This window comes from Cyprinodon tularosa, unplaced genomic scaffold (assembly GCF_016077235.1).
Source record: "Cyprinodon tularosa strain WSP-4 unplaced genomic scaffold, ASM1607723v1 ctg18, whole genome shotgun sequence".
Classification (NCBI taxonomy): Eukaryota; Metazoa; Chordata; class Actinopteri; order Cyprinodontiformes; family Cyprinodontidae; genus Cyprinodon; species Cyprinodon tularosa.
The window spans coordinates 1280891-1298494 of NW_024038608.1; the positions used below are offsets into that span (position 1 = coordinate 1280891).

A 17604-nucleotide genomic window follows, 5' to 3' on the forward strand; every position below is an offset into this window, starting at 1 on the left:
TCTGTGTTCGAGATAATTTGGGTGTGTCAAAACCCTCAGATTGGTCACTGCCTCAAAATTGAGGAGCCATTTGTCCGCTTTCTACTGCATGCACCATCTTTGAAGGCCAACAAACTGGCATTCATTGGTATACCAAGTTTTCCTGATTTATCAGTATCACAAATTGGACAGACATTTACATCACTGCACCGTCACAAGACGGGGACAGCATCACTGCATCAACACTCGTTTTTGTTTTTCATGTAAATACCACCGCTGTGTTTGTTTTGCAAATCAAACCGCTTTACACAAGCAGTCAATCTTAGTATAATCCCCACAGGCAAGTGTGCAGATTTTACTAAAAACAGCCGGCATGGCAAGTAAACAGGAAAATAAGCAAATCAAAATGATAAGCATTCAAATGAGGTACGTTGGTGTGACATTTTTACTTGCCTCAGTTTCCTCATCATGACTAAAATTAGTGTAGATTGTTTCCATTCAATACAATTTCTATATATGGATCTGAATTAACCAATCACAAGGTCTCACCTAGAAATGGGGTCCACCTCAGGGTCCTGCGCAGGTCTGATTTTTCAAAACTGTATCCACCCACACCCGTAGAGTTCAGAACAGAGACCCGACCAGTTACCCACAATTAGAAATAGTTTAGAACCAATCAGATAACCATGAATGTGACAGAGAAACTTTATTTTTAACAAAAAAGGAATAAAAAATGCAGCCAGCTGGGGAAAAAATTATGTTATAGAAGCCCTTCCAGGGCTTAAAGGAATAGTACACCCAAAACATGATTAGCCTTCATCTTCTACTCACCCCCATGCTGAACAACACCCTGGAGTACTTTTTTGATATCTCAAATGCATCTGGAGATCTGGGAGGCTTCTTGCTGTCTGCTGACATTCAAATAATGGAGGTCTATGGTGCCCGAGACAGAAAGGTCCACAAAAGTCAAAAAAAAAAAGTGTCAATATTCCTCCATACTGCTCGTCCAATGTATTCAAAGTGTCCTGAGTGGGTAGCGTCCATAATTTATTCGAAACAAAGTCATTTAGAATGTTTTTAGAGCATAAACAGTAGTGTATAGGATTTCCTGAAAGCGCGCACCTGCGCGTTCACGACGCTACGGAAGCCGGCAGACCAAACCAGATGAAAGTGCGCATTCAGCGTCTGCTCTGCCAATAATGCAAGCGTAGAAGAAGAAATGTGCTGTTTACCTGTGCAAAGAAAGAAACAACGAAAGAAAAATGTCTGAGGACTTCAGTGTTGAGGAAGAGCATGAGTTCTTTGCTGAGCTCAATGCGCACTTTCATCTGGTTTGGTCTGCCGCGGTTTCCGTAGCGTCGTGAACGCGCTTTCAGGAAATCCTATACACTACTGTTTATGCTCTAAAAACATTCTAAATGACTTTGTTTCGAGTAAATTCTGGATGCTACCCACTCAGGACACTTGGAATACATTGGACGAGCAGTATGGAGGAATATTGACACGTTTTTTGTGGACTTTTATGGACCTTTCTGTCTCGGGCACCATAGACCTCCATTATTTGAATGTCAGCAGACAGCAAGAAGCCTCCCAGATCTCCAGATGCATTTGAGATATCAAAAAAGTACTCCAGAGTGTTGTTCAGCATGGGGGTGAGTAGAAAATGAAGGCTAATCATGTTTTGGGTGTACTATTCCTTTAATAATGAGCTTTAATAAAACGTTTCTTAGTAACCTCTGCAATCTTAATATTATGGTTAAAGAAAATCATTGTTCTATTACGAGCATTATGAGCTACAAACGCTAACACCTCTCCAGCCTTATAGGTGTTGTAAACAGGCATTTTCTGTCCATTGAAAAATTTAGTAATTGGCAGAAGGTTTAAGTCGTCTTTATTGATGTAACTGTAAGAACTTTTTTTGTTGTTGTTGTTCTCACCACTATCTCTCTTTTTCTTTGAGGTCACCTGGTCAGTGGTTGCCACGCATGCCAATGAGCAGGGCTGACAAGGACCTGGTTTTTCAAATAAGCCTCATAAGGAAAATCCATGCTAACTGAGAGGGAAGAGAGATGTTTTGGGTTTTGCTTGGATTTTGTAGTATTGTTTAGCTTCATTTTGTTGAATTTAATTGTAAAAAAAAATTCCCTCGAGAGGTTTAATTTAGTTGATTGCTTCCCAAACAAAAAATGTAAATGTTATCAAAGTTTCCAGCCCTTTTATTAGAGATGGTACAGACTGATGCTTTAGAAAGCTGGGTTGCTCAAATGTGGGTGTGTCTTTTTTTCTTGGCGCTTCTGCTGTGACTGAAGAAAGTGGAACCCCTGTTCCTCTGCTTTCAAATGTAAGTTGTTTTTTGTTTTGCAAATATATCTAAAAAAACAGCTCTACAATCTTTCGATCCAGTCTGATTTTATTCTTTTGGTGCGTTTTCTATGCTTCACTGGCCACAAGGTTTAAGTCCACAAGCTTTCTGCCTGTCTACAAACCTTACAGTTACTAAAGCTGAAAAAAAGATTACACTAGATTACACTAATTCATATTTTTTACAATGCATATGTCCAATCTTTTTCTAAATAAGGTTTCTAATTATGTGAAAACAATATATGAGGAAGATCTTACATTTAAACTTTACTGATATATATGTGTGTGTAGTTCATTTACATTTCTCACCATTTTTAGCTGTAAAGGGACAAACTTTTGAAATAGTTTTGAGCCAAAACACAGTTCATTTACATGTAACATACCATTGGAAAAACCTGAATAACCTCCCTGTCAGGCTCATACACCCAACTTCACCTCTCTTCTGCCAGAAGACACAACCTTGACTTAATTAGCTCAGAGGTTTCACAGTCTTTGTACTGAGAAGGTGGAGTCCTCCATTGTACCTTATGCACCGGCTGTACACCTGGCTGATAAGGTCATGCGGGTCTCTCACAGAACAGTGACTGGTGTTTTTGTCTACCTTCTACAACATGCAGAGTTTCGGCTGCTTGCTGGTCTATATCATATGTGTGTGTTAACCAGTGTTGCACCGATACCCATACCAGTATTGGACAGGACCCCGATCCAGAAATAAAATGGTGGTATAGGTACCGGCGAGTATCGACAAATAAGGCACCGATACCATTTTGAGAGCTATTGTCACCCATTCCAGGTAGGCAATAAAATGTTCTACTGGATTCACTTTGTATTAGTCTTTTTCCTGCTTCACAAAGGCAGGCAGCAGCTTGACAAAGCCATGATGGCAATTATTTTACATCCAAGCAGTATGCAGTTCTTCATATACAGGTGCTGGTCATAAAATTAGAATATCATGAAAAAGTAGATCGATTTCAGTAATTCCATTTAAAAAGTGAAACTTGTATATTATATTCATACATTACATACAAACTCATATATTTCAGATGTTTATTTTGTTTAATTTTGATGATTACAAATGACAACAAATGAAAATCTCAAATTCATCATATCAGAAAATTAGAATATTGTGAAAAGGTTCAAAATTGACGGCCCCTGGTGCCACACTCTAATCAGCTAATTAACTCAAACCACCTGCAAAAGCCTTTAAATGGTCTTTCAGTCTAGTTCTATAGGCTACACAATCATGGGGAAGACTGCTGACTTGACAGTTGTCCAAAAGACGACCATCGACACCTTGCACAAGGAGGGCAAGACACAAAAGGTCATCGCTAAAGAGGCTGGCTGTTCACAGAGCTCAGTGTCCAAGCACATTAATAGAGAGGCGAAGGGAAGGAAAAGATGTGGTCGAAAAAAGTGTACAAGCAAGAGAGATAACCGCACCCTGGAGAGGATTGTGAAACAAAACCCATTCAAAAATGTGGGGGAGATTCACAAAGAGTGGACTGCAGCTGGAGTGAGTGCTTCAAGAACCACCACACACAGACGTATGAAAGACATGGGTTTCTGCTGTCGCATTCCTTGTGTCAAGCCACTCTTGAACCACAGACAGCGTCAGAAGCGTCTTGCCTGGGCTAAAGAGAAACAGGACTGGACTGCTGGTGAGTGGTCCAAAGTCATGTTCTCTGATGAAAGTAAATTTTGCATTTCCTTTGGAAATCAAGGTCCCAGAGTCTGGAGGAAAAGAAGAGAGGCACTTCATCCACGTTGCTTGAAGTCCAGTGTAAAGTTTCCACAGTCAGTGATGGTTTGGGGTGCCATGTCATCTGCTGGTGTTGGTCCATTGTGTTTTCTGAGGTCCAGGGTCAACGCAGCCACATACCAGGAAGTTTTAGAGCACTTCATGCTTCCTGCAGCTGACCAACTTTTTGGAGATGCAGATTTCATTTTCCAACAGGACCTGGCACCTGCACACAGTGCCAAAGCTACCAGTACCTGGTTGAAGGACCATGGTATCCCTGTTCTTAATTGGCCAGCAAACTCTCCTGACCTTAACCCCATAGAAAATCTATGGGGTATTGTGAAGAAGAAGATGCAATACACCAGACCCAACAATTCAGAAGAGCTAAAAGCCACTATTAGAGCAACCTGGGCTATCATAACACCTGAGCAGTGCCACAGACTGATCGACTCCATGCCACGCCGCATTGCTGCAGTAATACAGGCCAAAGGAGGCCCAACTAAATACTGAGTGCTGTACATGCTCATACTTTTCATGTTCATACTTTTCAGTTGGCCAACATTTCTATAAATCCTTTGTTTTTATTGGTCTTCAGTAATATTCTAATTTTCTGATATGATGAATTTGAGATTTTCATTTGTTGTCATTTGTAATCATCAAAATTAAACAAAATAAACATCTGAAATATATGAGTTTGTATGTAATGTATGAATATAATATACAAGTTTCACTTTTTAAATGGAATTACTGAAATCAATCTACTTTTTCATGATATTCTAATTTTATGACCAGCACCTGTATATACACACACACATCAATTTCAAACAGATGGTATCGGTATTGGCCAACACTAAACAACCAGGTGTTGGGTATCGATATCGGGGCCAAAAAATGGCACGGGCGCAACACTAGTGTTAACACAATACCAAAATGAGCTTTAAAAGGCAGCTGCTGCCATCTTTCATTTTAGGAAGTGTTTCAAGGGCAAGAATCCACTACTCTCAGCATCAAGCACGGTGGTGGGGTTTAATGATCTAGGTTTATTCTAATGCCACAGAATCTCTCTTTGAGCTTCATTGTAGTTACATTCAGCTTTTGACTGACTTTTGGTCTCTTTTTCAAAAGGTTTTTTTGGTTTACTTTCGTCCAGACTTACTCCTGTTACTGGTTTATTACTTTATTTTTTTTCCAATAAAAACAGAAAAGAATGGAATGCAAATTGAAAGCAACCAAACTTTCTACACCTATCCAGGCAATTTGAAGTTAAATTGCTTAATGTTTAAACAACACGGATGGCCAGCCTACTAATCTCATTCTAAGTCAGATTCAAATCAAATACCCAGCCATCATTCTCCAGGGTTTCTGATGTATTTTGTTGTGTCCGACTTAGGTGTTTGGTCATTTAACTCATTTAACTCATAACTGTATTCTCTTCACTCATTCCAAAGAAATTACACATCATAATTCAAATTGCCAAAAACATAACAGACTTCAACAACCCAGAAGAACCACAGGAGGGTCTTTGATTTGCATTTGACTTGGAATGAGCTTGGAGGGACCTCTGTGTTACTAAAAGGATCAGCATTCCAACTACAGCTGACTTTAGTATGAACCGACAGAACTGACAAAGACTCCTGGAAAGGAGTCGAAATGTCTTCAGAAAAACTCAGTGCACCTCCGTTTGCCACCGATTTAAATCTGTTTTGTAGTTTCCGTATCTGAACGAGAATTTACCCAGGTCTGTTTACTTTGTTTTGACTTCTGGCTTCATTTTGGGCTTTGTTTTATTATGAAGGTACAGCTGTCTGACAGCTGAAGCTGGTCCAGATCTGGGTCATTAACAGAACAGTAATCTCAATGACAGCATCAAAGGGTGGCACTGGTCCAGTCAATGTTAGGACCTCAAATTCCTCCACTGATAAGGTCCGATGGAATGATAACAAATGATGAAATACTGTAAATCCTAAAACAACCAGGCCGGTTCATGAAAAAACTTAACCCAGCTAAAGATAGATACTTTTTAGCCCCAATGCAGCAGTTTATTGATTAGTCTGATTGAAGAGAAGAAACCAGGAATAATTTTTCTTCTTATCAGGGTCCATACTGACCAAATCCAAACACTGCATGAAAAATCCTCTAATTAAAAGTCATTTATGATGATTGTCATGTGAAGTATTCTTGTTTCCTTGACAGTTTAACAAAAAAACCCAGATGTCTGTCTGAGATGGGCTTCAGCCCAGCTGTACGCTCTGCTGATTAACAACCATTGGCGTTTTGAATGCAAACCTAGGCATAAATCTAAGGTGATTTGGTTTGAGAGGAATACATGTTTCTTGACCAGTTTCTGGTGAGAGTAAAATAAAGGTCTGCTGTTGGCAGTGGCAGGAGAGAGAGCTGCTGCCGCCTTGTCGTTCCGGCAGACCATCGCGACGCTCCTCTGCAGCGCCGGAAGAGAAGGTCAGGTTTCTTAATGTCACGGGCGTGATTGTTCCAGACGGAATAATTGGAGAAAAGACGCTCCAATCCTCCACCAGCCTGCACTTCCCTTCCCCCCAATTCATCCCGTCAGAGCATCTGATGGAGGAGGGGAAGGATATGGAAATTCCTACTACTACTACTTGTGTTGAGATTCTCTTCTAAAATCTGATTATCAACTAAAATGAAAGGGATCACAAAAGCTGTTCTATCCAAACTAGTCAATGAAACCTGAGTGATCTGCAGATAAAACGTCTTTTTCTTTTTTTGACCCAAAACCTTTAAGTGTCTGCAAGAAAATCAAAGTTATATCAACAAAGAATGACTTCAGCAGAACAGAATTTGAGTTTTAGTAAGGCCTGGTGAGAGTCCACAGATAAATCTGACAGAAAACCTCTTGAGTGACTTTAATATGGGAAATCTGACACAGCTGCCCTTTATTTGTTCGAATAAAACTACCAAACATGGTGAGGGAAACGGAGCCTGTACTCACCATCATAGTATACGATGGCCCCTACCAGCTTGTCCTTCTTCAGCATTGGGAAATGTTCCAAGGCTTTGGACTTCGTCAGGACGTAGCTACTCTTCAAGCAGTAGATCCCAGCCACCAAGTCATACATCTTTATTCCTGCCCAGTAGTAAGGCAACTGCCACCATCTGTAATTAAGACCGCATACGTATGAAGACCAAAGGCGTGAAGAAGTGTTTTTTTGTTTATTTTTGAGGGGTTTAGATTCTTACTTGTAAACAGGAAGCATTATGGGTAATGGTGCTGACAGGTGAGGGGCAATCTCCAGCAGATTGGCTCTCTCGTGCAAAGCCTCTTTTACCATCATGTACTAAGACCACCGTAAATAACAGGCAAGGTGAGACGACGTTTGAAAAAGGAGCTGCAAATCCAGAGGGAAGGGGAACGGGAACGAACCTGTTCATAGTCTAGCTGCATTATAGCCTTCTGGAGGTAACGAACTCCACCGTGGATGAGCTTTGTACTCCGGCTGCTTGTCCCAGAAGAGAAATCGCTTCTTTCTACTAGAGCAGTTTTGAGGTCTGAGGAAGGAATGACACCAGGGTGTAAGAGAATACTTCGTCAAAAGCTGGATTTCATACATTTGAGCCAACCAGTAGAGGCAGTTGTGGGCTTACTGCGGGTGACGGCATCTAAGGCACATCCGGCGCCTGTGGCCCCCCCTCCTACAACCAGAACATCAAACTCTGGAGTGTCTCGCAGAGTTGCAAGCTGGGTCTCCCTGGAAGGAAGCTCGTCCACGAAAGGGACCTTCAGCTCTGCCTCGGCTGCCACGTGAGCCAATCGAGCCTGGAAACAACATATGGAAGTTAATGAATACAACCATTGTGATGGCTTTCGTCTCTTAAACTGAATCTGTATTGCATAGACAGGGCAGATAAAGGTAAGAAGGCAGAGCAACACTTTGCCTGAGAAGCTCTGAAACATTATAAGCACGCTGTAGGTCCTTTATTCTGGCATCATAATTAGTCAGTGAACTAACATCTGATGTAGCACATATTTTGGTTGGGTTATATCTCTTTAGTCAGTGAGTTCTCAACTTTAACATTTTTTCTCCTTAGTGAGTGGGAAAAGTTTGTAAACCTTCAATTTTAGTATCAGAATGCAATTCCTTTCAGTGGATCTATTATTTGGCAGTGGATTTGACAGACTTGCAGTCTTTTAAGGTTGGATGCAAACTCCAGGTCCTCTTGGGTTGAAGACAATGAATTTACCCCACAATGCCATATAGGGATGATGCCATATTGGGGTGATGGCACATGGAGACAATGCCACGTGGGGACATTGGTTGTGGCTCAAACTAAATATGTTTTGGATGTTTGGATGACTAATAAAGATCAGGTTTAGGAAATTCTCCTTCTCCCGCTGGATGAAGATCGTCAACTGCAGAATGTTGGAGAGTTCCTTCTGATTCTTTCTCTAAAGGTTATCAAGAGCTTTCTCTATAGTTATGCGGCTATAGGCTTGGACCACTGCAAGAAATAACCCATTTTCATTGTTCTGCTTCATTCTATCTTTATTCTCCCATTTTGCAGTATTTATTAGCCGAACCTCTAACTTCATGTCCTTTCTGCTTTTTCTCTTCATAGTAGCTTCATCCGGTGCATTCCAGTTTGGCTGTGACTCCATCCTGGAGGGAGATATAAGCTGTGCTACTACCTTTGTTTATAGATGTTGGAGTTTGGCCTGTTTTTCAGTGTAGTCCTGTTTCTCTGTGACCAACTCTAAGTCCTCTCTTCATCCTCTGACCAGGAAGCTAGCTCAAAACTCATCTGCCTGGCTGTGTGTTTCCTGGACGGGGCCACCTGTGGAGCTGGCGGTTACCTTTTGTATCTCTGCTTCTGTCTCCTTTAACCCCAGTCGGCCTCGGCAGATGGCCGCTCACACTGAGCCTGGTTCTGCTGGAGGTTTCTTCCTGTTAAAAGGGAGTTTTTCCTCTCCGCTGTCGCTACAAGCATGCTTCGTGTGAGGGATTGCCTTTGAGTCAATGCAATCCGCTGGTTTTCCTTAGATAGAAAACTTTGAACCAATCTGACTGGATGATCTCAGTGAATTGACTCTGTAAAATGCCTTGAGAAGACATATGTTTTGAAATGGCGGTATATAAGTTAAGTGAATTACACAGGACGTTTTACTCTTTTTCTTTACAATCTAAGTCGGGTTGTGGACTAACACATATTAAATTGTTCCAAAGTAAAAGCAAAAGTAAAAGCCCATACCATGATACCCCCACCACCACAGTGGATCACATGGACACTTTTGAGTTAATATAAAGCAACAATCCAGAAAACGTCCATTGATTATAATTTATTCCCCCAGTTAGACAACATAAACGAAAGGAAAATCCTGCCCATGCCATGAAACACCACCATCAGTTTCCAAGGTTGGACACACAGCTTTAATTTCTGTTCTATGTTAGAAATCCATCATATGTTTTTATCTTGTTTGCCTACAAAACCTGGAATAATTAGTCTTTCCTAAAGTAATGACGACCTTATTCTCCCCATGGAACACTGGACCCTATCCTTATCCTTGTGGAACTACTTATATGGAAGTTTAATTGTCTGGTTAAGGTTTGTCTTGTTTAGTGAACAACATGTAAGGACATGTATGGTGTGTTTGGGAAAACTGCACCAGGATTAACATCAATCAGAACTAACAGAGCTGACTTGTTAAACTCATCCAGAACACTTTGTTTGATGATGGATAAAATCTTGACCCACATAGCTATAAACAAGACAGAGTCTAATTTGGGTCCTTTATGGAAACTATAAAGGTTCTATTTGGGTCACGAACTTTAGTATGAGCAGATACATACTGAAGTTTTCATCTGAATGTGAATCAACCAGCTTCTCCAAGTCTGCTAACTTAGCCAAAAAGTTGCAGAATCTTTGAGTATTGCTCACTAGTGATGGACGGAAGAAGTTGGAGATGGATGGTTGCATGTGGACGGGCTCAGACCTCATGGAGAAACATAAAAGGTTCAGTGTAGTGACACAGACTCAGACAGTCAGTTAAGTTGGATAGAAGTATCTTAGTCAGGGTGTGTCATGTATGCCTTTCTTTGAGGCTCATGGAGAATGTTTCATTGATGGATGGACGGACGGACCAATGGATGGAGATCAGTCCGTCTCAGTCACAGTGCCTTTGGGCAGGACATCCTTCCTCTTCTTCCTGCTGCTGTTGGTAACAAGGCCTGTAGTGTAAGGCAGCTTTGGCTCCGTCAGTTTGTCCCAGGTTGAACGATGGAGTGCTTTGCAATTTGTTGGAGGTTCACATCCAACAGACTTATTCCTCTAAAGGCAAACACTCAGGTTTATAAGGTCAGAGCAGATTATAGCTGACCGACTACAGCTGATTTCACCCTGCAATTATCAGCTTATATCAGGTATACAATACAATAAATGAAACAAACTATATTAATAACAAGAAAAGATAAGGTGTACCTTAGAAATATGTGTTTCTGAGCAGCTATATTGGTTAAAAAGAAGCCTATCTGTGCTTATAATGATATTTAGTAAGCGAGTGAAAGTGCTGCCGAAGAAAAGCCCGACACATTCAGGGACACGTTAGTGGGAAAGAAAAGTTAGAAAAGTGCAGAGGGGTTACGTCGTGGCTGCTACACCATGCCGCTCACCAACGTTTGATTAGAAGGGTAATTAATTTAAAGGAATAATCACAGCTACAGTAGAAGAATTTCACCTCTAATGAAATATTTATTCAGCTTTCTACTCAGCAGCTTGCGCTAAATGATTGCATCAAGCTGCTTTGAGGCCACCAGCGCCATTTGCAAGTCAAATGGCGGCGGGCGTTTGTAATTTAGGTTTTGCCTATGATATAATCATTGTCTCTTTTTTTTTCCACTGATGCTCGGTCACACAATGAAGCGCCGGTAATCAGGTTAAGTCAGAGGACGGCGGGGCGAAGCTAATAGCCAATTGGACCGCTTTGAAAACTTCCCTCAGCCACATGCCCCGACTGAAGGAGACAAGACGGACATTCAGCTCATCAGCAGTGCAATTGCAGGGATTAGAAGGCATGCATGATTACAAACTATTCATGAAAAAATAAATAAATAGAAATCATCGGATGTCATCAGGGTGGACTTCTTGCTTACCAATCCGGGCTTGTTGGAGAGGACGGCGATGGCAGAGTTGAGGACATTATCCCACCGGGACACAAAACACAAAGTTCAGGTTAGGTTGGAGGAGACCAATAAAGTCTGAAGTTATGTCTCACATCTAAAATAAGAGGAGCAAACAGCTGCTTGAAGTCTGGCCGTTGGGGTTATTTTTGTCCCCGAGTAGACGATGTGTGCGAGGATCATTAGACGACTTCTAAACACCTCAACAAGAACCTTCACTCGATCTTTAATGTATATTTTAGTTTTTACTAATTAAATGATTGCAGGAAAAAGGAAAATCTTCTTAAACTGGGAAGCATCTCTTCAGGTTTCACATCTTGTAGTAGTTTCCTTTTTGGATTTAGGTTACGGCTTTGACTAGGCCACTCTAACTCTTCCATAACATTCAGACCGAATGTAATTAGAGGTGCATCTGGTTTAAGTGCGGTTTATAGCTGATATCGTGAGGTTTAATCTTCTGTCGAGGCATTTCACCCTCCAGGCGTTGTGCGTCCGAAACGGCGGGAGTTTGAAAACCAGAAGTTTAGAAAGTTGAATGCGTGGCTGATTTCTTGGTATGTGATTGGGGTGCCAACGCAGGTCAGTAGGTCATCAAACTGGATCCGAAGGAGAGAAAAATAAGATTCTGAAGGAAACATGGAATTCACTAAACTCTGAACGCCTCTGAATTATCTGGGAATCCTGAGAGATCAGAAGCACCCGAGGACTACGGAGTAAATTTGGTTCCATTATTGTTACAAGCAATAAACACATTTTCTGAATGGAAATTAAAGAAAAAAAATCAATCGAGAAAGCAAACTATATATAAAAAAGTTATTTATCAAAAATATAAGATTTTGAGAGTAACTTTTGCTGTTTTGAAAAGTTATCGTTCCGAATTTCACAAGTGAGGAGTAAAGATGCATTTCTATTGGTCTTCATGAACGTTGGCAGGAACATCTTTTGTAAGTCAAAAGCTAGTGTTTTTTTTTTGTAACTGGGCTTCAAACAAACCAAATGTAAAAAAAAACTATTTTAAAAGAATGCAATTCATAAAATATAAACAGAAAAGCTAAAATTTGAAAAAAAATTGAAAAACTAAAAAGTGAAAAGATAGATTCTTATCTCAAAACCTTTGTTTAAATAAGAAGTGCATTTATTTTATGGATTGGAATTTCTTTTTATATTTTTATATATATATTATTCAAAATGCCATTTACAAAACGTGCCCTTTGCAACAATATTGGAACAAAATTTACTCCATAAAGCCTGTATCAGCAAGAAGTGAAGAGTCTTCTCTGTAAAACGCAATTTAAAAAGAAAGTCCTAAACTCAATCCGGAAAACAGAAATGACAAAAAAAATCTACATTTGTAACTTCATTTTAAGAATTTTTTATAAATTATATAAAAACAAAAGTATTTTCTTTTGAAAAAACAAAAACAGCAAAGTTACTCTCAAAACCCTTTTTAATAAGAAACTATTCAGTTTCAGTTCTGGATTATATTGTTTTCCAGTTTCTGTTTCCAAAGCCGGCTCTCTGCAACAATGATGGAAGTAAATTGACTCCATAGTAATCAAACTGGGCCTTGGAAAGACGAAAATGATGCAGGAAACGACACTTATTTGCACACAGCTCTGGGAGAAAACGTGGAATGGACTAAAGTCTAAAAGTCTCTCAGCTACAGGTGAATCCAGACCACCTTCTCCTGCAAAACAAAGCTAAACTTCTCTCTCTATTGCCTCCACCATTTAGACGTATCAAGGAAAACAAACAGGGTGGCTCCTAAAAAGTTCACAAGCTTCCAGTTTTCTGTCTAAACACATTCAGTCTGAAGGCAACATCAGGTATTCATTGATTTAAATCAGGGATGACAAATACTAGACTTCGAGTGTCAACTCTGAAGTCTAGAATTTTTATATATATTCCCGGTCCGACACACTGGAATTCCCTCCTCTGTATGCAGCCCTGTTCTCCAGAGACCTGCTAAAGACATGACTAGCAGAGATTAATCTGAGAGGATCAGGACAGCGGACCTAGTTTTTAGGTTTTAAGATTAAAATCCCGTCAGAAATACTCCGGAGTTTGAGGTTCCAAATGCAATGAAACGTGAAAAAAGTTCCACTGATATAAAGACTACTGCAGTTTAAGCTTGTTGTTAACAAAACAACTAGACTCTGTTTACACAGCGCAAGTATTCCCTGTTATTAACATCAGCCTATTTAAAAACAAATTTTAAAAAAAGAAAGATTTGGGGAAATTATTAATAATTTCCACTTTGAAGAGCAGTAAGAATTTTCATGTTAGGGGCGAAACCTTTCCAGAACTCTTCTAACACTGAAAGAGAGGAGATTAATACTCAAATGAACTGGATCCAGTTAGTTGACCTTTACTTTGAAAGGCTCAACAGGGAGGGTTTACACCCTGAACCCGGAGTGTGCTCTGTACATCTGCAGAGGAAATTCCCAAAACAAAGCGACACACCTAGAACCAGACAACATTCCATCATCCAGACTGGACTTGCCCTCCCAGCTTAGGGGCTCCTTAATAGAGGGAGAACATTCCTCCCTAAGGTGAGCTCACCTGGGTCCTCCTGTACTCCAAGAACTGTGACAGGCCGAAGCCCGCAGCCACCACCCCGCCTCCTACCACCGCCGTCCGTCTCAGGGCCTTCCTGAACGCCATGAGCCCTGTGGTGGAAGATGACAGGGAGGGAAAGAGTTAGACTTTTCATGTTTTTTTTTCGTAACGGCAAACCTCAGTGGACCTCTGGGACGCAGGATTGATCGGGGCGGGAGTAGGTTTGAGATGATTTGCATACTACTGTAGAGCGGCTGGGATGTATGTGTCCAGGGAACGCCGCACATCAAGGCAGATTCTCATGCATCCTAATAAACGCAACCAAATGTCAGGGAGCAATTTGGGCGAAACTCATCACTACTGCGCTTATCCACAGTATGGCTATTTTTCATCTGACTTTTCACCAAGAAAAAAGAAAGTTACAATATGTTCCATATTTAAGGCCCAGTAAACTGATTATTAAGCAAAAGACCCGTCTTCATACACCTTTGTTATAACAGTTTAGGTATATAAAATAGAGATCAACTAATTCAGATTTTCAAGGCCGATACCGACCATTCCTCGATATTGGCTGCCGAATTTTGGGTGGAGCATGATGGGGCTTTTTCTTCCTCCATTTATGACAAAAATAAAACAATTATTAATAGCAAATCAAACAAAGGGGAGAGGTAACGCTTTCACCCTACATGATCTCAGCATGGCTGTTAAAGGAACTAATAAATCGGCGAGCATATGCACTATCGGCTACCGATTCAAGAAGAACAACACGAATATCAGCCGAATATATCATCTGTATGTATCCGTCTATCTCTAATCTAAACTAACTCCCATTAGAAAATCACATGGCATTCCCCAAGGGTCCATCTTTGGTCCCCTCAAAATCTACATCCTCCCTCTATGCAGACGACACACGGCTGTACATTTAAATGTCACCAGATGACTATGACCCCATTCCAGCATTCGGTAAATACATAGGAAAAGAATTTATGCATGAATATCATATTATAACGTAGCATTTATCTATTTAACAAACCAGAAAGCGCACTTTACTGTGCATAAGATACTGTATATATAAGTCAACTTAAATCTCTTTTTTACATCCACTGTATATATCTGGGTGCATTGTATGTACTTAATGCATCTTTTCCTCCTTTGGCCATCTTATGTTGTTTATAAGAGTCAATGTCACAAGTGAATTTTTCCATTGTAAGATCAATAAAGTTAAATTCTACTGTGTAAAACCAAAATCACCCACTAATTTTTCATTAAAGGGTCAATATAACTACTCATAATGTAACAATCGGTACATGAGCCCAGCTATGTAAACAAATAGGCGCCTTCCTGTGGAAAAGTACACCAGAGATGATCGTGTTCCAGCTGATAACGGGCTATTAACCATCCCTCAGTGGTGAAGGGAGAATCTCCAGTTTCCGGAAACAACCATAAGTGCAGTTTCATCCTCTGGGATGCTTGATAAAACTGGAAGGCATCCAAGAAATACACCTTTCTACTTCATATCTTACGAAAAGCGTTCAACATCACCGTCTTCAATCCCCATGTTTTATTTAAATAAAACTATAAAACACATTAGAGGTAAATTACAACAGTAGTGTTTCACCAAGCTATGCACATCAAATGGTGATGCACAGCAGCAGCAGTGGCAGCATCATGCTATGGGGATCTTTTTTCATCAGAGGAAGGGAATTGAAGTGTGTAGTTGGGAAGAAAAATGTAGCTATAAATAGGTTGTGTTTGCTCTAATTATTAGTCAGCAGAGGAGGGGGAGTCCCTGTTTTTTACAGTTATTTAAGATAAAACGAACTTCATGTAGTTTTCACCACATTTAGAGGGAGAACCAGTGTTTTTAAAAGTTGTTAAGGAGCGACATGTGTGTTATTGACTCTAACTGGTTCATTATAGTTTCAGCAAACAATCGGCATTGTTTCCAATGGACACACATGAGGAAGTTGTTAAACTATAACCTCGTTGCAGAGGATTACGCCATGAACCCAGGCTAGGTTATATTTCAAGGGGAACCAACTATAATTCTTCATATTATGGCTATCATACATTTAAAAAACAATCAATAGATCGGAGGAATACACCGTTAAAATACCAGATCAAGTCACAAAGCTCCGTAGCTCAGAAAAAAAAAAAAAAAAAAAAACAAGATAGGAGGCATAGTTCCAATTTTCTGCCTCCGATCCAAAATGTCTCAACATAAAACTCCGGGGAAACCCACCAGATAGGGCACACTTACAGGATTTCTTGTGTTCTGGCTGAAAATTGACTCCCTCGGGGTGATGCAAAAGACGACAGGACACCAAACTGTCGCCTGGACTGTCAGGCTCCAACCCAGGAAGCTCCGCTCTACGTGCCTCCGGCGACGTCCCGTTACAGCCAATCAACGCGCAGCGCTTGCAGGAGCCCTCCAATGAGATTAACCGGGTGGCGGGACCACGCCGGTGACGTAGGGAGAGGGAAAGAATGCGTAACTCGGATCTTCCTATTGGATAATGAGGAAGAGATGAGACGAGGCGCTTTCTCTGATTTTCACTGCAGGAAGAGGGAGGGGGATAGGAACCCACCATCCAGTTACTTGAAATGTTTTTTTTATGGTTTGAGAACGTATAAATGTTGTCAAATCTCTTTATTTGGTGGCCAAATATGTAACCGTTACTTTATAGCAAACAGGGGCGGAGCTAGATGGGGGGGCTATGGTCACCCCTGGCCACCCTTAACCAATCATTGCCCCCCCCCCTGTGGCCACCCCTAACATTTTTTCCTCTAATACAGACAGTGGCATCAGTAAAAAAGAGTGTGTTTATATTATATTTAAGTGTTTAAATATCTCTGTCTATCTGTTAGCAAAGATGTAGGAAATGATAGTTTGTCTTTATTTAGAAAATATGGATCTTGTGCTCGTTTCTGTTGGAACAGCGTAGATTGACCCTGAGGTTCTGGCACCCCTCAATGTACTTTGGTTATTGACTGGCTGCCCCTATTAGGATTTTCTGGCTATGCCTCTGATAGTAAAATTTTAATCAAAGGACCTAACATAAAGTCAAACTTGGCGCTTAAGAGAAGGACAAATCTACTTAATGTTGGAGCTATTTATTCTTTATTTCTTCATCTATTTGAATTGTGTTAAATAATTCCTAAATTTATATTTTTCTGTATTATTTACAGAGTTTATTTGCAGGTTAATAATTGTTGATTCTATTTCTCTTTGTTTTATTATTTTTCCTATTTATTTTTTGTTCTGAAGTATGACAGGAAGTGGCGTGGATCAGTTCACTTCCTATAGGTGTAGGGGCCTGGAAAGGACCAGCAGGCATTTTGGGTTTGGGGCCTATGGTTTTTACCAAGAGTTTGAACTTTTTAATTGTTGGTTTAAATAGAAAATAAACCATCGAGAACGATCATCAAGACTGGACAGTGAAACTTCTTTTTGCCTGCATATAGAAACTTAATTGGAACTTTACTTGTATGTTTGGCTTGGCAAACAATCACCACTAGACCTAATATTTAAAATAATATGAAAACAAAAAGATTGATCTAATTTAACCATTGTAGTACTTTATCACTTATTTATAATTTACTTACAAATGATTTAATTCTCCATTTTGTCATTGCGAGTTGATTTTTTTCAGGCAAGGATTAAAGTCCATCTGTTTATTCATCTATTTGTCCATCCCTCCATACCCAGAGGCGTAACCAGAACATTTTTATAAGGGGGGCCAGGTAATAACCAATGTGCACTGAGCGGGGGCCGAAATCGGATAGGTACCAGAACCTCGGGGTCAATCTACCCTGTTT

At 40.3% G+C, this 17604-nt stretch overlaps 1 protein-coding gene across 2 annotated transcripts in view; it reads right to left on the reverse strand.

Moving 5' to 3' along the window:
- Window positions 1-16164, reverse strand: part of gpd2 (glycerol-3-phosphate dehydrogenase 2 (mitochondrial)) — a 29293-nt gene extending 13129 nt beyond the window's left edge. The window contains exons 1-7 of one of the 2 annotated variants that reach the window (XM_038282114.1): window positions 16046-16164; window positions 13789-13895; window positions 11200-11208; window positions 7700-7871; window positions 7479-7603; window positions 7295-7392; window positions 7047-7210 (exon numbers count right to left, since the gene is read on the reverse strand). In XM_038282114.1, the coding sequence (XP_038138042.1) occupies window positions 7047-7210; window positions 7295-7392; window positions 7479-7603; window positions 7700-7871; window positions 11200-11208; window positions 13789-13890 (670 nt within the window). In that variant the 5' untranslated portion in view covers window positions 13891-13895; window positions 16046-16164. The remainder of the gene's footprint in view (window positions 1-7046; window positions 7211-7294; window positions 7393-7478; window positions 7604-7699; window positions 7872-11199; window positions 11209-13788; window positions 13896-16045) is intronic. The other variant, XM_038282116.1, reaches the window with a different exon arrangement.
- Between the last annotated feature and the right edge of the window lie 1440 nt (window positions 16165-17604).